The sequence below is a fragment of the Triticum dicoccoides genome, chromosome 2A, assembly GCF_002162155.2.
Source record: "Triticum dicoccoides isolate Atlit2015 ecotype Zavitan chromosome 2A, WEW_v2.0, whole genome shotgun sequence".
Lineage (NCBI taxonomy): Eukaryota > Viridiplantae > Streptophyta > Magnoliopsida > Poales > Poaceae > Triticum > Triticum dicoccoides.
In genome coordinates, this window is record NC_041382.1 from 694,676,483 (window position 1) to 694,700,896 (window position 24,414).

At 42.3% G+C, this 24,414-nt stretch overlaps 1 protein-coding gene and 2 pseudogenes across 1 annotated transcript; all 3 read left to right on the top strand.

Moving 5' to 3' along the window:
- The first annotated feature begins 3,299 nt into the window (after positions 1–3,299).
- LOC119351927 (putative lipid-transfer protein DIR1) lies at positions 3,300–3,867 on the top strand. Its single transcript, XM_037618699.1, has one exon. The coding sequence runs from the start codon at positions 3,361–3,363 to the stop codon at positions 3,676–3,678; it is 318 nt and encodes a 105-aa protein (XP_037474596.1). The 5' UTR covers positions 3,300–3,360; the 3' UTR covers positions 3,679–3,867.
- A 3,203-nt stretch (positions 3,868–7,070) lies between these two features.
- On the top strand, positions 7,071–7,806 carry LOC119356332 (annotated as a pseudogene).
- Positions 7,807–11,921: 4,115 nt separating this feature from the next.
- On the top strand, positions 11,922–12,239 carry LOC119356334 (annotated as a pseudogene).
- Positions 12,240–24,414: the final 12,175 nt, after the last annotated feature.

Below are 24,414 nucleotides of genomic sequence, written 5' to 3' on the forward strand. Positions count from 1 at the left end.
ACGCGGGGGCCTGACCGGGGTTGGGGTTTTGGTTCAATTTTCAGGAGTGTTTGTATCCTGGTTGATTTTCTTTTGTCTTCTTTTCTTTTCTTTTTTTGTTGTGGCAGTGGTTGTAATGTGTGGTTGCTTTATATATAAAATGGGGCGGAAGCCTTTTTCGGTATATGGTCATATGGCATTTCAATTCGTTCAGATTTTTTAGGCTGATGCATGTAAGCATCCTAACATGAGCCAGTAAATGGACATGTGCTGGAATGCTTGCAGGATAGGCGGGACTCCCGATTTGCATAATAAAACACAACATCCACCGTACTTCTTGCTAGGTGGTTTTGATTTGGAGGTCTGACGGGAGAGCCTCTACAGTTGCTCCCATTGCACGATCTCCCCTCTCTAAGATGTACTCCAGTTTCCCCACTTTCTCAGCTTCTCAGCTTTCACATGAATTTGCCAAGCTAGGCAGCTTATCGGAAGTATGCCCAACACAACTAGAGTTCGAGGTACATAGAGTGGGGATCAAAATTAGTAGTTTGCTTATACCCCTAGTTGAAAGTTGTTTCTAGAACAATAACACTTGGTGTCGATTACTTCATCCCATTGCTCTGAATGACTTCGCTGCTACTGCTGCGAAGAGTGCTACACCAGCTCAATTCATGCTCTTATCCCTTGTGATAGAGATTATTCTTGATCTCTTAGTACTTGCGATCGAGATAAATATGCTAGGCTTCTCTCTACATGTGATGGTATACCTAGATTGTTCAGTACTGCAACCTGACCATCTGGGTTAAGTTCCAAGAATCGACGGGTGATGCATAAGGGTTTTTTTTTCTCATTTTATTTCCTTGACGACCAAGCTTGATACACGATGAGACCACTCATCAAGATAAAATCTTGGTACTCACACTAAATAAAAAGTTTTGGAGGACCAGGCTTGGTGTGTGGTGAGACTACACATCAATATAAATATCATGATACTCATACCAAAATGGTTGTTTGCATCCCTAGTTCATGCAAAGGCCGGGAGAAGTGAAATTATCTCCCTAATTTTAAGATGCAAAAGTCCCTGAGGACCCGTGTCGCTCTCCCTGGGCAACACGGGCGGTGCATCCATCTTCCACCGCAGGTTCACCTCCTGCCCGTTTCTCTAACCGTTCGTCATCGACCTGAGTCGCCAACAAAGCCCCATCTGGCTGCTAGCGGCGGCGGGGTCCTCTTCCGCCTAACACCTTCCTTCCCCATTAAGAAAACCATGGGGCTCCTCCCCAGTAGGTCTATTTTTATAAAAATGAGCCAACAGTACTAAACAATCCAGAGAGAAAACTAGCATATCTAACTTCAAAGACAAGTAATTTTTTTAACAAATGGTGGATTTTATTGGCTTAAAATGAAGTATCAAGAGGATACAAATACAATGACCTTTGCATAAGGTAGGATGCACATAGTCAACATCAACATAGGCACACAAAAAACACGCCAGCAAATAACAAAATAATATAAGACCAAAGTTATATCTAGACGAGGAAAAAGAAACAAACATCAAAACTATCAGATCTACGATTGGCCCACCTAGCCTAGTTGGCTCATTTAGCCTCTTAGAATATTTGTCATGTTTTATGTGCTTTATTTCAGGATTATGTGAATTTGCTTCAATATCAAATATTTCTTCGTTCACTATTATAAAATGTTCCATTTTTTAATCAAATTTAGATGTATATAGATGCATTTTAGTGTGTTTATTCACTCATTTTAGTTCGTAGTAGTCTATGTTAAAATATCGCAAACATCTTATATTTATGAACGGAGGGAGTAGTTTAAAGAAATGAATATGCTTACTTCACTTCTAAAGTTAAAAAGCATGTTTGTGTCTTGTGCAGGACCGCTGGTCGCGGGTGAAGATGGTTTGCGGCGGTGGCTGTCTCGCGCAGGACCGCTGGCCTAGAGCTTAGTGATGGTTGGCAGCAAAACATTGTCATAGACAATAGACGCTTTTTATTTAATCTGGAGTGCCGGTCGACGTCCCGCCAAACATCCACGCCATGGGATGTTATCATGCTATAAGCGACTAAGCGAGACCTGGCTGAGCTCGCCTTCCACCCCCGCCGTAATCAGTCGTGCGTTGTGGCTACCTAGCTATTCGCCTAACATCATTACAGTACTGAATTAAGTCGACAAAAGCTAGCACCCAGTTTCTCTATGGTCTGAAGAAAATATCTTAGGCTACAGTCGGTGCATGCACCCAGTTGCAAACTTTCAGTGTGTAGTGCTTCATTCAAGCTAGCGAGCGTCCTTGTCTAGCTAATTGACCAGGAGCAGGCGCTTTTTGTTTAATTTTCCAAGTGGGGAACACGAAATGTACTGTCTCAGTAATAGGTGCATATGCATTACTTCTAAGGATTTCGAAACTAAAAATCCAAAACATATAATGGTACTCTCTTCGTTTTTATTTGCTTCACATATTAACTTTGTCTCAAGTCAAACTTTGTGAACTTTGACCAAGTTTATACGAAAAGGTATTAACGTCCACAAGTCCAAATCAATACCATTAGAATCACGATTGAATATATTTTCACATCATATATATTTGTTATTCTAAAAGTCTAGATTGTTTTCTATAATCTTGGTCAAATTTTATAGAGTTTGACACAGGTCAAAACTAATATGCGGAGTAAATAAAAACGGAGGGAGTATATCAGAGAGGCATAGGCCAAGATTGTTGTTTCTTTGTTATAGGCCATCTTTTTCCATTGACTAACAACATATATCAACCTCTTTTCGAAAACAAAATAAATGTGAACACTGACAAAACACTTGCTAGTGGTTAGCGCTAGTGAAGTCACTCGTCTAATTCGGCACCGCAGCATATCCCATAGAGATTTCGGTGCTTGCCTTAATCATCGGTCAGTTAAACAATTCAATTTTTAAATGTTATCACAAGCCGTTTCTCTTTTGTAAAAAATAAATAAAAAGGCACGCAAAAAGCTTGTGGGTGAGCAAATCGAAGGATCACTTTCTATCGTTGTGAAGAATTGGTCTTAATTTGCAGCATACTCTTGATGTGGAAATCGGTAGTTTTGCTTCATTACATATCTTTTTGCCAAGTATGGTAGTCATTATCGTTCAACATTGGGTTCAAGTGCAGATTCTTTTTGCATGATAAGAAAATGGTGCTTCTACATGTGAGCAGCACTTGAGCGCCTAAGTTCTTTCCTGATGCAAAGTGCATACTTCATGAACACATAGGCCTGCCCCATATAAATAGAGCCATACACCAAACATTCATCTCACGTATTTCCAAAGCAAAACCTAGCCAGGACCAAAATCTCCTCTAGCAATCCGCTAGATAACATAATAACAGTACCAACCATGGCTAAGGCACATGCATTGGCTGCAGCATTGTTGCTTGTCATGTCGGTGTCCCTCTCCGCACTAGGGGGTGTTCATGGCGTTTGCGGCATGTCAAATGATGAATTCAAGCTTTGCCAGCCCGCGGCGGCAGTGAATAACCCGACAGACAGTCCGTCGGCTGATTGTTGTGCTGCGCTTGGGAAGGCCAACCTATCATGCATCTGTCGGTACAAAGGCAACGCCGGCATATGGCTGAGAAAGTACCACATCGACGCAAAGCGCGCCTTGGCCCTGCCCGGCAAGTGCGGTCTCACCGTGCCCAACAACTGCTCGTGACGATCGGATGTACTACCCATATAAGCATCTAGGAGTCGGTTGCTCTACATCTTCATCGACACATATATATGACTAAATAAGTGGTGGAGCACTTGGAAAAGCATTGTGCTACTCGGTCTTATTGTTATTTTGTGATTTCACAGTGGGATTATCTCATTAAGCTCTTGATAAAATAGTATATGCATGTTATACTAGAAGTGCAAGGATGGCAAACGTGCCTTGTATGTTATTCCCATGAATTTAATATCTTATAGTGATGTCGTTCGTGTCAAAAAGTTGCATGTTTTCTAGTGAACAAGTAAATGTCGATCACAATTTTTCCCTATTGGTCACTCTTAAATAAATCTATAATCAACTATCAAGAAGATTGTCCGTTTGTGCAGCTAGCTTTCTATATAGAGTTTGTGATTTTGCATCTATGTATGACAAAAGAAAATGCAGCCAATGTTTATCTTTAGAAATCATGAACGTCTTATAGTATCCAATGGACTTCAACAAAAACTCTCCGGCTTCTAGAGAAATCTTCAAAATTTAACTATGTACTTATTAGCAAACATATAGCATCATAGTTCATTCAGAATTTCTAGGTGATCCCAGGAAGCATCCTATACCAGGAACTAGTAAACGGACATGTGCTTGAATATTAGCAGGAAAGGAAGGACTCCTGATTTGCATAATCAAACATACGCGCTAGCACAACTCACTACTTGCTAGGTGGTTTCAGTTTGAAGGTCCGATAATCCTAATTGGTGAGGTTCTTCACTGAGGACACTCACAACAATAGCTGCTCATCTATACGAAAATGCCCATGCCATGTGCTCACATGGCAGTATTGAATTGCGTGAAAGCATCCATCACATAGTTGTTGGGTCACGCAATGTTCCTATTTAAGTGTGGGAAGAGAGATGGAGCAATGACTCTGAGAAACCATCATTTGTCGGCCATGGGGTAGAGCTTAGTTGTTGCTAGGTTCATTTCAGCATGCCACATATTCAATGTAGACAACTTTTGCACTTAGTTAGAATTTCTTTTTCAGTGTCGTTAAAATCCACATACATCCTGCGACTGAGAAGCATCAGGATTTGCGACTGCACGGACTTCTCTTGAATTTCTACGAGAAGTAACCTTCCTTGGATGACCATGTACAGATGGACTCCTTTAGGAATTTTCCATCCTAGTGCATTTTGCTAACTAGACATGTATCTAGAGTTGAATCTATGTCTCAAAGCAAAGAATGCTGAAGTGTTGCACTAATTAAAGCTCCTGTGTCTTAGAGCGAGTCAGTCTGTTTCAGTGTGTTGTGTTGTGCAGATTGCCATTATCGTGTTTGAAGCACAAGAATGTGGTATCCCATTTCATGGAAATTTACTATAAACTGGTGTGTTTCGAACACTACTGTCGCCGCATTCACGTGGGAATTAAACTGATTCTTCCAGTGTATTCGACATTCTACCATTGATTTTCTCCTCGCCTTTTACAACGTCAACCTGGACAAGACTGCAACTCTTTTTCTTTTTTAGGGTGCAAGATTAGCACTTGATTTCACACATTATGTGAAAGAAAATTGACACTGCTAAATTCTATTAAGGGCCTCCTTATTTCCAACAATTCTAGAAATGCCGAAATAGGAAGCTGGTAGAATTGTGATGTATTGTTTGGTTGCATTGTAGAAAAAATATACATTCCAAAAGGACTAGGTGCATTTCATAGTTGTCATAAAAATAGGGAAGAATTACCACGAGGTTAGTGTAATTTTTTATTTGAAATTACATGCGAACTAGACCATAAAAAATCATATACAATTCAATCTTACATACCAACAAGCTCTAGCCGAAAAAATCCTATGGAATAAAATCTTCCGAAATTCCTACAAAATTCTTCTAAATCATTGAGGCCCTTACATATATTTTTGTTTATAGTTGATTTTGTATCTATGATGAATTAGGAGCATTATAGAATTAAATTACAGTTAATGTCCATCTTTAGAAAATACACACATCTTTAGTGTTATCCTAGACTGACACAACACTTCTCATGCTTTTAAAATAGCATTTCAGTTTGTTCAATTCAGGAAGCATCCTACCAGGAAATTGAAACTAGTAAATGACCGGTGCTAGAACGCTGGCAGGAAAGGCAGGACTCCTGATTTGCATCATCGAACACAACATCTACGCCACCACAGATCACTACTTGCTAGGCGGTTTCGATTTGGAGGTCTGATGATCCCCGGTGAGTTGCATGCTCTGGACAACCTCTATAATTTTGCTCCCACCGCACGATCTCCCCTCTCTAAGACGGGCCCCAGTTATTCCACCTTCCTGAACAGCTGCTCAGCTTCCATATACGCGCATCTCAGTAGCTTATCGGAAGTGATGGTGGGCAACAAACATGTCTTATTGGCATGAACAATAGACTCTTTTCATTTAATTTGGAGTGTCGGTCGACGTCCCCGCCAAATATCTATGCCATGGAATGTTATCATGCTCGACAAGCCCTGGCTGAGCTCGTCTTCCACTCCCGCCGCAATACGTTATGTGTTGTCTCTACCTGTTCATAACACTAGTGGATTAAGTCGGCAAAAGCTAGCACCAGCCCAAGATCAAGCCGATTTCTCTATGGTCTGAAGAAAATACCACAAGCTACGGTTGGTGCATGCATGCATCTAGTTGCAGGGTTTAATGCTTCAAGCTAGCTAGCGGATGTCCTTGTCTAATTAATTGACCAGGAGCAGGTGCTTTTTGTTTACTTTTCCACGGGGAGGAAATGCGATGTACTATTATCTCGGTAATATGTGCATATACATGAGTTCTAAGGATTTTTCAAATTAAAAATCCAGAACATATAATACATGGCCATTGGCCAAGATTGGTGTTTCTTTTTTCTAGGTCATCTCGTTTCATTAACTATATATAAGCACATCAACCTCATTTCGAACACAAAATATTTGTGAACACATGATACGGGGCAAAACACTTGCTTAGTGCTAATGAAGTCATTCCTATAACTCGGCAGCGGAACATATACCATAGATATTTCAGTGGCTGTCTTAATCGATCGGTCAGTTAAACAATTCAATTCTCAACTGTTATCATGAGCCGTATTTCTTTTGCAAAAAGCTTACTTTTTTTAAAGGATGGAAAAAGCTTGTGGTCGGGCACATCGAACAATCACTTTCTATGATAGTTTTGCGGCGTACTGATGTTGCATTATAGAGATTTTTGCACAAATCTTTCAAAAGAAATCAGTAGTTTGTGTCGTTACATTTCTCTGTGCCTTACTATGGTAGTCGTTATCGTTCACAGTGGGTTCAAGTGCAGATTTTTTTTTCATGATAAGAAGATAGTGCTTCTACATGTGGGCAGCACTTGGCGCGCTTAAGCTCTTGCTTGATGCATAATACACACTGCATGAACAAAGAGACTGCCCCTATAAATAGAGCCATACACCAAACATTCATCTCACACATTCCCAAAGTAAAGCCTAGCTAAGACCAAAATATTCACTAGCAATCCACTAGATACAAAATAATAGTACAAACAGCCATGGCTAAGTCACATGCATTGGCTGCAACCCTGTTGCTTTTCATCGTGGTGTCCCTCGCCGCACTAGAGGGTGTTCATGGCGTCTGCGGCATGTCGAATGATGAATTCAAGCTTTGCTAGCCTGCGGCGGCAGTGGATAACCTGACAGAGAATCCGTCGGCTGAGTGTTGTGCTGCACTTGGGATGGCCAATTTATCATGCATTTGCCGCTACAAAGGCATCGCCAGCATATGGCTGAGAATGTACCACATCGACGCAAAGCGCGCCTTGGCCCTGCCCGGCAAGTGCGGTCTCACCATGCCCAACAACTGCTCGTGATGATCGGATGTACTACCCATATAAGCATCTAGGAGTCGGTTGCTCTACATCGGCATCGACACTTATATATGGCTAAATAAGTGGAGGAGCACTTGAAAAGGCATTGTGCTACTCGGTTTTATTGTTGTTGTGTAATTTGAAAGTGTGATTATCTCATTAAGCTCTTGATAAAATAGTATATGCATGTTATACTGGAAGTGTAAGGATGGCAAACGTGCCTTGCATGTTGTCCCATGAAATTAATATCTTATATTGGTGTCGTTCGTGTCAAAAAGTTGCATATTTTCTATCAAATCAAAAGGTTGCATGTTTTCTATCGAACAAGCAAATGTCGATCACAACTTCTTTTCCCATTGGCCACACCTAAATAATTCTGTAATCAATTATCAAGACGACTGTCCATTTGTGCAGCTAGTTTTCTACATTGAGTTTGTGATTTTTGCATCTATGTGCATTAAAATAAACTGCAATTAATGTTTATATTGTAAAAACATCCACGTCCTATGGTATCCAACGGACTGCGCAACACCTCTCTGGCTTCTAGAGAATCTCTAAAACGTAACTATGTATATAAGCAAGCATATAGCACAATAGTTCGTTCCAAATTTGGAGGTGATCCCAGAAACCATCTTATACCAGGAACTAGTAAAATGACATGTGCTAGAATACAAGCAGAAAAGGCAGGACTCCTGATTTGGGTAATCAAACATAATGTCTACGCCAGCACAACTCATTACTTGCTAGGTGGTTTCAATTTGGAGGTCTGATAATCCTTGGTGAGGTGTGTGTACTCTAGGGTCACTCTACATTTGCCCCCACCAAATGCAAGGACTTTCTCAAATGTGGTCATCAAGAGGAACCACAATATGAACGTTGATTGATACAGGCAAAACATATAATAGGGGAGTTACTTCACTGAAGGAGGGCACTCACAACAGTACACATATCCATGCTCTGGAGAACCTCTATAATTGCTCCCACCACGCGATCTCCCCTCTCTAAGACATGCTCCAGTTTCTCCACCTTCTCAAGCAGCTGCTCAGCTTTCACATTTGCGCAGCTCAGCAGCTTATCTGAAGTCTTCAACACCCTGTATAACTAGAGTTTGAGGTACAGAGAGTGGGGATCAAAAACGTTACTAGTTTGCATCGAGGTACGCAATGTAGTACATAAACCACGAGGCACAGACATGGTAAACAAGAAGGAAGGAAGCACACCATCAGCATCAGGGAAGGCCACGGAGGATCATTTTCCCGTAGCGACTTCATCAAATTGTCATAATCTTCCTGATTGATGGTGAATGCACAAATGAATTACATTTTTTAATTCATCCCAGATAGCTCATAACTAAGAGTACCACGCCGCTTTAAATTGATGAACAATCAGCCTTTTCTGGCATCTTGGTGGACTCTGTCATTATTATTGAACACTGAATTAATTCGAAGATGTAGCAAACACAAACATCAACAACTGAGCTGTTAAGCTGGTCACGATGTGTGAAGTAACCTACCACAAGATATGAATTACAAACTTAAGTTAGATGAGAGCATCTCAATTCTTTTTATTTTATTTTATTGAAAAGGAGGATATACCCCGGCCTCTGCATCTGCAAGAGCATCTCAATTAATCCCAATATCCAAGGTTGTACACATATTTTTTTGTACCCTATATGAATTTATGGCAGCAAGATCTTTTATGTAGAACGCAGTTGAGTAGTCGCTGGTAATTCATGAAAACAGAACAGCTGGTCGACGCATGATTCATACAATAAATTCGAAGGAGCAAGAAACGATATGACGGGTGAATCAATTTGATGCTGAAAAAAATCAGTAGTCAAAAGGGACGAAGCGAGCCGTCACCGTGTTGACCTGTGGACGAAATCAAATCACAGAATGAACTGCCCGTGAAACTATTTCACGCGGCTGACCTTTTTGTGTGACGCCTGACATGAAGGCGCCACACTACACTGTGCAACGTCTCATAAATAGGCGCTACACGCTTGGCCAGCGTTGCATCCCAGACTGCCTAAAAATTGCTAAGTCATTGTGCAGAGCCTAAGAGTTAGGCGCTGCACTGTATAGTGTGGCGCCTAGCTCTCTCAGGCGCAGCACTAGTGGTTGCACTAGTGTAGCGCCTAACTCTCAGGCACTGCACATTGACTTAGTAATTTTCGGATCACACGGGTGCGACGCTGGCCAGGCGTGTAGCGCCTATCTGTGAGGCGTTGTACAGTGTAGTGTGGCGCCTTCGTGTCGGGCGTCACACAAAAAGGTCAATCGCGTGAAATAGTTTCACGGGCAGTTTATTCTATGATTTGATTTTGTCCATAGGTCAAATTTGTTAATTTTGCCTCATCGCGAAGAGCCGTTTGAGCTCGGAGGGGGCAGCTTTGTCTACCTGCTGCGCTGCCAAGGGGGAGGAGGGAACAGATACGTCGCTTTCCGCCGTCGAGGAGCAGTGGGCTTACAACTCTCCGCATCTTGTGGTCTCCTCCCGAAGCTGGCGGCTTGGTCGGAGGGAGAAGGGTGACATCGCTGGTCCGGCGGGCTGAGGAGTGGCGGCACTCGCCTGGGAGGAGGATGGTGGCGGACCGAGGAGTGGCGGCGACCGGTGCTCGGCTCGACAAGAGGGGCAAGTCTTGGGAAAAGTGAGGACCTGCTCGCTTCCTGCAGTAATGGTCGAGCTGCCGGCGTGCCACCCTAGTTCGACCACCACAGACTAACGCCATGCCCCCAAACCCATGTTGAGCTCGCCTTCCACCCCCGCCGCAATCTGTAATGCGTTGTGTCTACGTATTCGCCTGACAGCATAACTGGATTAAATCGGCAAAATATAGCACCACACCAAGATATATCAATCTGATTACTCTGTGGTCTGAAGAAAATATCTCAAGCTACATTTGGTGCATGCATCCAGTTAGTTGGAGTGTTCAATGCTTCATTCAAGCTAGCTAGCGAACGTCCTTGTCTAGTGATTAACCAGAATCACTTTTTATCATTGTGAAGAACTAGTCTTTGCGGCGTACTCCTCATGTTGCTTTATGGAGATCTTTGCACCAATCTTTCAAAAGAATCATTAGTTTTGCTTCATTGCATTTCTTTGTTGCCAACTATAGTATAGTCGTTATCGTTTAACAGTGAGTTCAAGTGTAGATTATTTACATGATATGAGGCGATAGTGCTTCTACAAGTGGGTAGCACTTAGTGCGCCTAAGTTCTTCCTTCATGCAAAATACACACTTCATGAACATAGAGGCTTGCCTCTATAAATAGAGCCATACACCAAACATTCATCGCACACATTCGAGTGAATTGCAAAAAAAAACATCACATTGACGCATAGGTTTGCAGAAAACACTAGTTTACGAATTTGTGTCAGAAACTACTGATTCTTGACCTAATCTTTTGCAGAAAACACTGACTGATGACTTAGACCATTTTAATGACAATTACGACATGTGGGTCCCACATTTAATGACTGGTCTTTTTTTTAAAAGACTCCCTCCCAGAAACAACTCTCCCTCCCCACCCCGATCCAGAGAGAATAGAAGGTGCGCCCTTGACGTCGGCGAGGTCCAACCGCCGCCGCAAGTCCTCACCCTCATGGTCGTCGGGATCCAGGGCCTGCACCAGAGCAAGCAGCGGTGGCGGCCCACAGCACGGACATGTGCGGCGGCGCGGAGCACCGGATCAAGCAGCGGTATGGCGGCGCGCGAGCAGCAGCAGCGGAGCAAGCAGCAACGGCGCGGCAGCCCGGAAGTAGCAGCAGTAATGTGGCGGCGCGCAAGCAGCAGGAGTAGCGGCGGCAGCGCGGCGACGCAGAAGCAGCAGCGGCACACGGGAGCAGCAGTGTCGGCGTAGCGACGCGGAAGCAGCAGCAGCGGACCAGCAACAGCCGCACGCGCAAGCAGCAGCAGTGTCAGATTGCGTTCGATATGGAGCATGACAAGCAGTGGAGCAGCACAAGCAGCAGCGGAGCCATGCGGCGGCGCGCAAGCAGCAGCAGCCGCGTGCTGACCCAGCTAACGCCGGCATGATGCGGACGCAGCGGCGCGCAAGCAGGAGCTGATTGCGTTTTTTTTTTCCAAGGGTGCCTATGTAAAAATACCAAGGACCAACCATTATGCCATGTCAGTTTTTGCGGGACCCATATGTCATAATCATGGTTAAAATGCTCACAGAGAGTGATCAGTGTTTTCTGCAAAAGATTAGGCCAATAATCAGTGGTTTCTGGCACAAATTCGTAAACCAGTGTTTTCTGCAAATCTATGCGTCAATGTGGTGGTTTTTTGCAATTCACTCCACACATTCCCAAAGTAAGACCTAGCTAAGACCAAAATCTTCACTAGCAATCCACCAGAAACAATAAACAATACTAGTATCCATGACTAAGTAACAGGCATTGGCTGCAATATTGTTGCTTGTCATGGTGTTGTCCCTAGCCGCACTAGAGGGTGTTCATGGCGTCCGTGGCATGTCGAATGATGAATTCAAACTTTGCCAACCCACAGCGGCAGTGAATAACCCGACGGACAGCCCATCGGCTGAGTGTTGTGCCGCGCTTGGGAAGGCCAACCTATCATACATTTGTCGCTACAAAGGCATCGCCGGTATATGGCTGAGAATGTACCACATCGACGCAAACCACGCCATGGTGCTGCCTAGCAAGTGTGGTCTCATCTTGCCCAACAACTGCTCGTGATGATCAGATGTACTACCTATAAGTATCTAGGCGTCGGTTGCTCTACATCTGCATGAGCACTTATATGCATGGCTAAATAAGTGGAGGAGCACTTGAAAAGACATTGTGCTCTCGGTCTTAATGTTGTGTGATTGGAAGTGTGATTATCTCATAAGATCTTGATAAAATAGTATGCATGTTATAATGGAAGTGTAAGGATGGCAAGTACTTGGCATGTTGTCCCATGAATTTAATATCTTAATTATAGTGGTGTTCTTTGTGTCCACAAGTTGCATGTTTTTAGTGAAAAAGTAAATGTGGATCGCGGCATATTTTTCTTATTGGTCATTGTTAGTTGTATCCAGTTAGTGCTATCTAACATGTGTTGTAATGTCTAGCATTATGGCTTAGTGCTAGAATGTACAAGGTCTACAGACTTCACTCTTCATTATCCACCATCTCTTGATGTGTAACTAAACCTGGACGAGCTGTATATAACCAGATCAATACTAGTGAGAACCATCACAGCAAATAACCTTTGTGACTATCACTCCTAGGTAATTCTGTAATCAGCTATCAAGACACCCGTGTATTTGTGCGGCTAGTTTTCTTTATAGAGTTGTGATTTCACATCTATCTACGATTAAAGAAACTGCAGTCAATGGTAATCTTTAGCAAACATGCACACCTCATAGTATCCAACGGAGTGCCACAACACTTCTCTGCCTTCTAGAGAAATCTCCAAAATGTAACTATGTATAAGAAAGCATGCATATAGCACCGCAGTCCGTTCAGAATTTCAAGGTGATCCCGGGAATCATCCTGCGAAGAACAAGTAAATGGACATGCGCTAGAATACTAGCAAGAAAGGCAGGGCTCTATATTTGCATAATAGAACTATGCCACTAAAGCTCACTACTTGCTAGGTAGTTTCGATTTGGAGGTCTGATGATCCTTGGCAAGGTGCATGCTCTGGTGACCCTCTATGTGATCACTGAGAGGAACCACACTGTGAACGTTAGTTGATACAGGCAAAATTTATAACGGGGGAGCTACTGCTGAAAGAGGGACACCAAGTCACCAACAAACAATAAAAATGCCCATGTGCTCATATGGCAGTATTGAATTGCATGAAAGCATCCATCACATGGATGTTGCACCACACAATATTCCTATTTAAGTGCGAGAACAGAGATGGAGTAACTATTCATAAACTAACCATCGTGTGTCGACTAAGGAGTAGAGCTTAGTTGTTGCTAGGTTCATTTTAGCATGCCACAATGTACTCAAGTTTTGCGCTTAGTTAGAATTGCTTTTTTAGCGTCGTTGAAATCCACATACACCCTAGCTAGGACTGGGAACCACCAGGATTTATGACTACACGTGATTGGCTTGATATGCAAAGTAACCTTGCCAAGATGGCCAGGTGGAGATGGACTCCTTTAGGAATTTGCCATTGTAGTACATTTTGTTAACTAGGCACGTATCTAGAATTGAATTGCTGTCTTGAAGCGATGGAGGGTGAAGTGCCACACTGCTTAACGATCCTGCTGCGTGCGTCTTGGTGCGAGTCAGAATATGTGTGCTGTGATGTGCAGATTGCAATTATCATGTTTGAAGCACTATATCGTTTCGAACACTACTGTCACTGCATTCGTCATGAGATTTAAATTGATTCTACCCTTAACTTTCTCTCAGAATTACGAACGTCAACCGGACAAGACTGCAACTCCTTTTCTTTTGGGGTTGCAAGATTAACACTTGATTTCATACATTGTGTGAAAAAACCAGACACTGCTGAATTTATATTGAGGGCTTCCATGTTTCTTATGATTCTAAAAAAGCAGATATAGGAAACCGGTAGAATTGTGATATAGATTGCTTGGTTACATTGTAGAAAAATATACATTAATTCCTAAAGGACTAGGCTTACGGCATAGTTGTCGCAAAAATAGAGTGGAATTTCAGTGAGACTAGTATTTTTTATCTTTCAAATACATGCAGATACCATAAAAAAATCATATGTAGATCCTACAAACCAACAATCTCTAGCAGAAAAAATCATACAAAATTCGATGAAATTCTTCTAAACCATTGAGGCCCTTAGAAATATTTTTCTTTATAGTTTGTGATTTTGTATCTATGTATAAATTAGGAGTATTGTAAGAGTAATTTACATTCAACCTCTATCTTTTGAAAACACACATGTCTTTAGCATTATCCAATGTACTGACACAACACTTCTCAGGCTTTTAAAGTAGCATTTCAGTTTGTTCAATTGAAGAAGCATCCTGCCAGGCTCAAATGCTGGCAGGAAAGGCTCGAGTCATCACAGGCACCTACTGGCTAGGCAACGGGACCAGGTGCGCCTGGGGCAGATGCTGGAGGCACTACAGGCCTCGGCGCGTCGACTAACTTCTCCAGGACCCCCTTGATGTGATGACCACTTGATGGTCTTTTTTATGCTTTTCTCCTATGTTTGTTTGGGCTTCTTTGTGTTGTGGCTCCAAGAGACTATTTATATCAGTATGTTGCTACTTGGTGCGCGGACTGGTTGGTTGTTTTATTTATAAAGCAAGGCGGAAGCCTATTTCGAGAGAGAGAAAGGCATGAGTCATGATTTGCATAATCAAACACAACATCTACGCCGCCATAGCTCACTAATTGCTAGGTGGTTTTGGTTTGGAGGTCTAATGATCCTCGGCGAGGTGCATGCTCTGGAGACCCTCTACAATTGCTCCTACCGCATGATCTCCCCTCTCTAAGATGTGTTCCAGTTTCTTTACCTTCTCTAGCAGCTGCTCAACTTTCACATTCGCGCAGCTCAGCTACTTATCCAAAGTCTTCAACGCCATGTACAACTAGAGTTTGAGGTACAAAGAGTGGGGAGCAAAAACGTTAGTTGCATATATATAATCAAACTGTTAGTAGTAATCTTGAGATGAAAGTTTGTTAGTTAGTTGAGATATGGCTGAGTGAATCGGTCATATTAGTTAGTACGCGCACGTAGCTGATGGAGGTTGCATGCAGCCTCCGTTAGTGAAGTAGTTGGCCACGTCCTGGATCAGGGTGGATGGCTTGGCCGTGCGTCGGGTGAGCGCCCGCGTATAAAGACTCCAGCCCTGTGTATTGATCAGCACGGTGTGGTACGTGCCACCAAGCGCCGGTATGTCCCAAACCCAGTGAATAAAGGTTGCAAAGATACAGGCCGGTTCACGGCCGCGGTGTTCGTCGCCATTGCTTTGAGTTCGTGCTCGAGTTGGGTTATCTTGTGTGTATAGTTTTCGGATTTGCGCCAACAATTGGAATCATGAGCTTGGTTATCTCGGGTGTCGTTCTCCTAGCCGGAGGCGTGCCGGCGGTGCGGAGTTCGCCAGCGGCTGCGCGATGCTCCGGGCCGTGTGTCGGTCTATGGAGGTGCGTAACACGGCGACGAGGCCGCGGTGGCTGCGGCGGCACGGTGAGGAAGCCGCGGAGGACCTGCGTGGTGGCGGCTTCAACGACACACAACGGCATGACGACATGGAGGTGCTGCGCTGCGGTTGAGGCCGCAGCGGTGCAGGGCAATAATCAGCCAATGGACTTCAACAAAAACTCTCTCGCTTCCAGACAAATCTCCAAAATTTAACTATGTACTTATTAGCAAACATATAACATCACAATTCATTCGGAATTTCTAGGTGATCCCGGGAATCATCCTACCAGGAACTAGTAAACGGACATGTGCTCGAATACTAGCAGGAAAAGCAGGACTCCTGATTTGCATAATCAAACATACGCGCTAGCACAACTCACTACTTGCTAGGTGGTTTCAGTTTGAAGGTCCGATAATCCTAATTGGTGAGGTACTTCACTGAGGACACTCACAACAATAGCTGCTCATCTATACGAAAATGTCCATGCCATGTGCTCACATGGCAGTATTGAATGGCGTGAAAGCATCTATCACATAGTTGTTGGATCACACAATGTTCCTATTTAATTGTGGGAAGAGAGAGATGGAGCAATGACTCTGAGATGGAGCACTTAGTAGAATTTCTTTTTCAGTGTCGTTGAAATCCACATACATCCTACAACTGAGAAGCATCGGGATTTGCGACTGCACGGACTTCCCTTGGATTTCTACCAGAAGTAACCTTCCTTGGATGACCATGTGGAGATGGACTCCTTTAGGAATTTTCCATCCTAATGCATTTTGCTAACTAGACACGTATCTAGAGTTCAATCGATGTCTCAAAGCAAAGAATGCTGAAGTGTTGCACTAATTAAAGCTCCTGTGTCTTAGAGCGAGTCAGTCTGTTTCAGTGTGCTGTGTTGTGCAGATTGCCATTATCGTGTTTGAAGCACAAGAATGTGTGGTATCCCATTTCATGGGAAATTACTATAAATTGTTGTGTTTCGAACACTACTGTTGCCGCATTCACGTCGGATTTAAACCGATTCTTCTAGTGTATTCGACATTCTATCATTGATTTTCTCCTAGCCTTTTACAACGTCAACCTGGACAAGACTGCAACTCTTTTTGTTTTTTTAGGGTGCAAGATTAGTGATAACCCACAAGTATAGGGGATCGCAACAGCTTTCGAGGGTAGAGTATTCAACCCAAATTTATTGATTCGACACAAGGGGAGCCAAAGAATATTCTCAAGTATTAGCAGCTGAGTTGTCAATTCAACCACACCTGGAAACTTAATATCTGCAGCAAAGTGTTTAGTAGCAAAGTAATATGATAGTGGTGGTAGCGGCAACAAAAGTAAAGACAGCAAAAGTAATGTTTTTGGTATTTTCTAGTGATTGTAACAGTAGCAGCGGGAAAAGTAAATAAGCGTAATCCAGTATATGGAAAACTCGTAGGCACCGGATCAGTGATGGATAATTATGCCGGATGCGGTTCATCATGTAACAGTCATAACATAGGGTGACACAGAACCAGCTCCAATTCATCAATGTAATGTAGGCATGTATTCCGTATATAGTCATACGTGCTTATGGAAAAGAACTTGTATGACATCTTTTGTTCTACCCTCCCGTGGCAGTGGGGTCCTATCGGAAACTAAGGGATATTAAGGCCTCCTTTTAATAGAGAACCGGAACAAAGCATTAGCACATAGTGAATACATGAACTCCTCAAACTATGGTCATCACCGGGAGTGGTCTCAATTATTGTCACTTCAGGGTTGCCGGATCATAACACATAGTAGGTGACTATAGACTTGCAAGATAGGATCAAGAACTCACATATATTCATGAAAACATAATATGTTCAGATCTGAAATCATGGCACTCGGGCCCTAGTGACAAGCATTAAGCATAGCAAAGTCATATCAACATCAATCTCAGAACATAATGGATACTAGGGATCAAACCCTAACAAAACTAACTCGATTACATGATAAATCTCATCCAACTCATCACCGTCCAGCAAGCCTACGATGGAATTACTCACGCACGGCGGTGAGCATCATGAAATTGGTGATGGAGGATGGTTGATGATGATGACGGCGATGAATCCCCCTCTCCGGAGCCCCGAACGGACTCCAGATCAGCCCTCCCGGGAGGTTTTAGGGCTTGGCAGCGGCTCCGTATCGTAAAACGCGATGATTTCTTCTTCCTGGTTTTTTCTCTCCGGAAGCAAATATATAGAGTTGGAGTTGGCGTCGGAGGGCATCCAGGGGGCCCATGAGGTAGGGGGCGCGCCCTAGTGGGGGGCGCCCCCCACCCTCGTGGACAGGGTGTGGGCCCCCTGGTCTTCATCTTTGGCGAGGATTTTTTATTATTTTTTTTAAGATGTTCCATGGAGTTTCAGGTCATTCTGAGAATATTTGTTTTCTGCACATAAAACAACACCATGGCAATTCTGCTGAAAACAGCTTCAGTCCGGGTTAGTTTCATTCAAATCATAAAACTTAGAGTCCAAAACAAGGGCAAAAGTGTTTGGAAAAGTAGATACGTCGGAGACGTATCAACTCCCCCAAGCTTAAACCCTTACTTGTCCTCAAGCAATTCAGTTGACAAACTGAAAGAAAGAAAGAAAAACTTTTACAAACTCGTTTGCTCTTGTTGTTGTAACTATGTCAAGCCAGCATTCAAGTTTTCGGCATAAATCATAACTAACCACATTTGCAATAATTCTCAGGTCTCATAATTACTCATATCAATAGCATAATCAACTAGCAAGTCATAATAATAAATCTCGGATGACAACACTTTCTCAAAACAATCATAATATGATATAACAAGATGGTATCTTGCTAGCCCCTTCTAAGACCGCAAAACATAAATGCAGAGCACCTTTAAAGATCAAGGACTGACTAGACATTGCAATTCATGGTAAAAGAGATCCAATCATAGTCACACCCAATATAAATTAATAGTGATGAATGCAAATGACAGATGTGCTCTTCAGCTAGTGCTTTTTAATAAGAGGGTGATGACTCAACATAAAAGTAAATGAATAGGCCCTTCGCAGAGGGAAGTAGGGATTTGTAGAGGTGTCAGAGCTCGGTTTTGAAATAGAGATAAATTGCATTTTGAGCGGTATACTTTCATTGTCAATGTAACAACTAAGAGATGGCGATATCTTCCATGCTAAACACATTATAGACGGTACCCAAACAGAATGGTAAAGTTTATACTCCCCCTCCACCAACAAGTATCAATCCATGACTTGCTCGAAACAACGAGTATCTCCAACATACATCAGGTCCAGGGGGAGTTTTGTTTGCAATTAATTTTGATTTGGTTTGCATAAAGCATGGGACTGGGCATCCCGGTGACCAGCTATTTTCTCATGAGTGAGGAGCGGAGTCCACTTCTCTTGAGAATAACCCGCCTAGCACGGAAGATAAGGACAGGTTTGGTTGATACATGAGCTATTCGAGCATACAAAACAGAATGTTTATTTGAAAATTTAGAGTTTGGCACATACAAATTTACTTGGAACGGCAGGTAGATACCGCATATAGGAAGGTATGGTGGACTCATCTGGAATAACTTTGGGGTTTAAGGGATTGGATGCACAAGCAGTATTCCCGCTTAGTACAAGTGAAGGCTAGCAAAAAACTGTGAAGCGACCAACTAAAAAGCGACAACAGCCATGTACATGCATTAAAATTAATAAACATTGGATGCAAGCATGAGTAGGATATAATCCACCATGAACATAAATATCATGAAGGCTATGTTGATTTGTTTCATCTACATGCGTGGACATGTGCCAAGTCAAGTCACTTAAATCATTCGAAGGAGGATACCACCCCATCATATGACATCATAATCATCTCAATAGCATGTTGGCACACAAGGTAAACCATTATAACTCATAGCTAATCAAGCATGGCACAAGCAACTACGATCTCTAATTGTCATTGCAAACATGTTTATTCATAATAAGCTGAATCAAGAACGAGGGGCTCATTATATTTACAAAAACAAAAGAGGTCGAGTTCATACCAGCTTTTCTCATCTCAGTCAGTCCATCATATATCATCATAATTGCCTTTCACTTGCATGATCGAATGGTGTGAATAATAATAAGAGTGTACGTGCATTGGACTAAGCTGGAATCTGCGAGCATTCCATAAACAGGAGAAGACAAGGCAATATGGGCTCTGGGTTAAATCAACAATAATGCATATAAGAGCCACTTCAACAATTTAATCATGGTCTTCTCCTGCTGACCCCAAAGAAAAGAGAAAAAATAAAAACTATTTACACGGGAAAGCTCCCAACAAGCAAAAGAAGAACGGGAAATATTTTTGGGTTTTCTTTTTTTTATTACTACTACTACAGCAGAAAAGTAAACTACAACTAATATTTTTTGTTTTTCTTAATGTTTAACAAACACACAAGAAGAAAGCAGGAAAAAGAAAATAAACTAGCATGGATATTACAGTGAAAGAGTATGAGCACCGACATCTAGCAATGAGTGTGTCAACATAAATGTAATATCGGTGAGAAATACGTACTCTCCCAAGTTTAGGCTTTTGGCCTAAGTTGGTCTATTGCCAGTGATAGCCTGGCGGGTACCCGTAGGTGTAGCTAGGGTCGTAGGAAGCTTACAGTATGCACAAGTATGCACTCGCCCTGACTTAGCTTTTATCACCAGGGTACTCGGTGGATATCAAGAGAATCCAGGCATGGAGCACTGGAAGATGGTAAAGAAAGCATTGTGTTATGCGCAAGGCACGAAGGACTACATGCTAATATACAGGAGAAGTGATTCCCTAGAGATAAAAGGGTATTCAGATGCAGATTTTGCGGGGGACGGTGATGATAGAAAATCCACGTCAGGATACGTCTTCACTCTCGCTGGGGGAGCTATTTCGTGGAAAAGCTCCAAACAGTCAATAGTTGCATCATTCACGATGTATGCAGAATTCATAGCATGCTTCGAAGCCACGGGGCAGGCGATATGGCTAAAGAAATTTGTACCCGACTTGAAAGTGGTAGATTGTATTCAAAAACCACTAAATATGTACTGCGACAACCAACCCGCAGTATTCTATGCTCACAACAACAAGTCGAGTAATGCTGCCAAAACAATAGAGATAAGGTATCATGTTGTGAAAGATAAAATTCAGGATCAAACTATAAGTCTCGAGCATATAAGGACAAAGGATATGCTTGCAGATCCGCTAACGAAAGGTTTACCACCAAATGTGTTCAAGGAACACTTAGACGGCATGGGTTTAAGGGAAAGCCTTATGATTTCTGGATAGGCCCAAAAGGAACAGAATTTGCTTCTGAACATAACGTATGTTGTAGGTGTATGATTCTAACGGCAATTAAGTTGTGATGATGAAACAAGCTATATGTACCAATATGTGATGAAACGAATAAACTAGAAAGTATAAAGTTAAAAGTAAAGTTGAGATCAAGGGGGAGAATGTTAGGTTGATCTCTCTCCCGTTCGAACCCAACGGGTCGAACGGGCCCCTGACTCGCGCCCTGATCGGGGGCGCCCAACCAAACCATGGTTGGTGGGCCCTTGTGACCCGCGCTATATAAGCAGAGGTGGGGGCCAGGGCATGACTCACGAGGTTAATCGCTGACACAATCCCCACCGACACTTCCTTCCGATCTAGGGTTAGCACGGCGCTCACCGGAAGCTCCATCACTGCCGCCATCTCTCTGCCATCACCTACTTCACCATGGTCGGCGCTGGATCGAGTTCGTCTGCACCAGCAGAAGGTAGGTGTACCGGATCTAATCTAGCCTAGTGATCCAAGAGTTTATCACTGCATCGACACTTATATATGACTAAATAAGTGGTGGAGCACTTGGAAAAGCATTGTGCTACTCGGTCTTATTGTTATTTTGTGATTTCAAAGTGGGATTATCTCATTAAGCTCTTGATAAAATAGTATATGCATGTTATACTAGAAGTGCAAGGATGGCAAACGTGCCTTGTATGTTATTCCCATGAATTTAATATCTTATAGTGATGTCGTTCGTGTCAAAAAGTTGCATGTTTTCTAGTGAACAAGTAAATGTCGATCACAATTTTTCCCTATTGGTCACTCTTAAATAAATCTATAATCAACTATCAAGAAGATTGTCCGTTTGTGCAGCTAGCTTTCGATATAGAGTTTGTGATTTTGCATCTATGTATGACAAAAGAAAATGCAGCCAATGTTTATCTTTAGAAAACATGAATGTCTTATAGTATCCAATGGACTTCAACAAAAACTCTCTGGCTTCTAGAGAAATCTTCAAAATTTAACTATGTACTTATTAGCAAACATATAGCATCATAGTTCATTCAGAATTTCTAGGTGATCCCAGGAAGCATCCTATACCAAGAACTAGTAAACGGACATGTGCTTGAATATTAGCAGGAAAGGAAGGACTCCTGATTTGCATAATCAAACATACGCGCTAGCACAACTCACTACTTGCTAGGTGGTTTCAGTTTGAAGGTCCGATAATCCTAATTGGTGAGGTTCTTCACTGAGGACACTCACAACAATAGCTGCTCATCTATACGAAAATGCCCATGCCATGTGCTCACATGGCAGTATTGAATTGCGTGAAAGCATCCATCACATAGTTGTTGGGTCACGCAATGTTCCTATTTAAGTGTGGGAAGAGAGATGGAGCAATGACTCTGAGAAACCATCATTTGTCGGCCATGGGGTAGAGCTTAGTTGTTGCTAGGTTCATTTCAGCATGCCACATATTCAATGTAGACAAGTTTTGCACTTAGTTAGAATTTCTTTTTCAGTGTCGTTAAAATCCACATACATCCTGCGACTGAGAAGCATCGGGATTTGCGACTGCACGGACTTCTCTTGAATTTCTACGAGAAGTAACCTTCCTTGGATGACCATGTGCAGATGGACTCCTTTAGGAATTTTCCATCCTAGTGCATTTTGCTAACTAGACATGTATCTAGAGTTGAATCTATGTCTCAAAGCAAAGAATGCTGAAGTGTTGCACTAATTAAAGCTCCTGTGTCTTAGAGCGAGTCAGTCTGTTTCAGTGTGCTGTGTTGTGCAGATTGCCATTATCGTGTTTGAAGCACAAGAATGTGGTATCCCATTTCATGGAAATTTACTATAAACTGGTGTGTTTCGAACACTACTGTCGCCGCATTCACGTGGGAATTAAACTGATTCTTCCAGTGTATTCGACATTCTACCATTGATTTTCTCCTCGCCTTTTACAACGTCAACCTGGACAAGACTGCAACTCTTTTTCTTTTTTAGGGTGCAAGATTAGCACTTGATTTCACACATTATGTGAAAGAAAATTGACACTGAGAAACCATCATTTGTCGACCATGGGATAGAGCTTAGTTGTTGCTAGGTTCATTTCAGCATGCCACATATTCAATGTACACAAGTTTTGCACTTAGTTAGAATTTCTTTTTCAGTGTCGTTGAAATCCACATACATCCTACGACTGAGAAGCATCGGGATTTGCGACTGCACGGACTTCCCTTGGATTTCTAGGAGAAGTAACCTTCCTTGGATGACCATGTGGAGATGGACTCCTTTAGGAATTTTCCATCCTAATGCATTTTGCTAACTAGACATGTATCTAGAGTTCAATCGATGTCTCAAAGCAAAGAATGCTGAAGTGTTGCACTAATTAAAGCTCATGTGTCTTAGAGAGAGTCAGTCTGTTTCAGTGTGCTGTGTTGTGCAGATTGCCATTATCGTGTTTGAAGCACAAGAATGTGGTATCCCATTTCATGGAAAATTACTATAAACTGTTATGTTTCGAACATTACTGTCGCCGCATTCACGTGGGAATTAAACTGATTCTTCTGTGTATTCGACATTCTACCATTCATTTTCTCCTGGCCTTTTACAACGTCAACCTGGACAAGACTGCAACTCTTTTTCTTTTTTTAGGGTGCCAGATTAGCACTTGATTTCATACATTGTTAAAAAAATCTCACCTGCATCTAAAAATAATATCCCAAAAGCTTTTTCACCAAGGCCAACCAGCTTGCGCCATATGGCATCGCTAGTTGGCCGCCCTTCACGCGACGCTTAATGGGTTTAATAATGTGAAAGAAATTTGACATTTCTAAATTCATATTTAGGGCCTCCTTATTTCCAACAATTCTAAAAATGCCGAAATAGGAAGCTGGTAGAATTGTGATGTATTGTTTGGTTGCATTGTAGAAAAAATATACATTCCAAAAGACTAGGTGCATTTCATAGTTGTCATAAAAATAGGGAAGAATTGCCACGAGGTTAGTGTAATTTTTTATTTGAAATTACATGCGAACTAGACCATAAAAAATTCATATACAATTCAATCTTACATACCAACAAGCTCTAGCCGAAAAATTCCTGCAAAATAAAATCTTCCGAAATTCCTACAAAATTCTTCTAAATCATTGAGGCCGTTACATATATTTTGGTTTATAGTTGATTTTGTATCTATGATGAATTAGGAGCATTATAGAATTAAATTACAGTTAATGTCCATCTTTAGAAAACAAGCACATCTTTAGTGTTATCCTAGACGGACACAACACTTCTCATGCTTCTAAAATAGCATTTCAGTTCGTTCAATTCAGGAAGCATCCTACCAGGAAATTGAAACTAGTAAATGGACCGGTGCTAGAACGCTGGCAGGAAAGGCAGGACTCCTGATTTGCATCGTCGAACACAACATCTACGCCACCACAGATCACTACTTGCTAGGCGGTTTCAATTTGGAGGTCTGATGATCCTTG

Coding starts and splice junctions, on each gene's coding strand:
- LOC119351927 (XM_037618699.1), top strand. CDS start 3,361: ATGGCTAAGGCACATGCATTGGCTGCAGCATTGTTGCTTGTCATGTCG.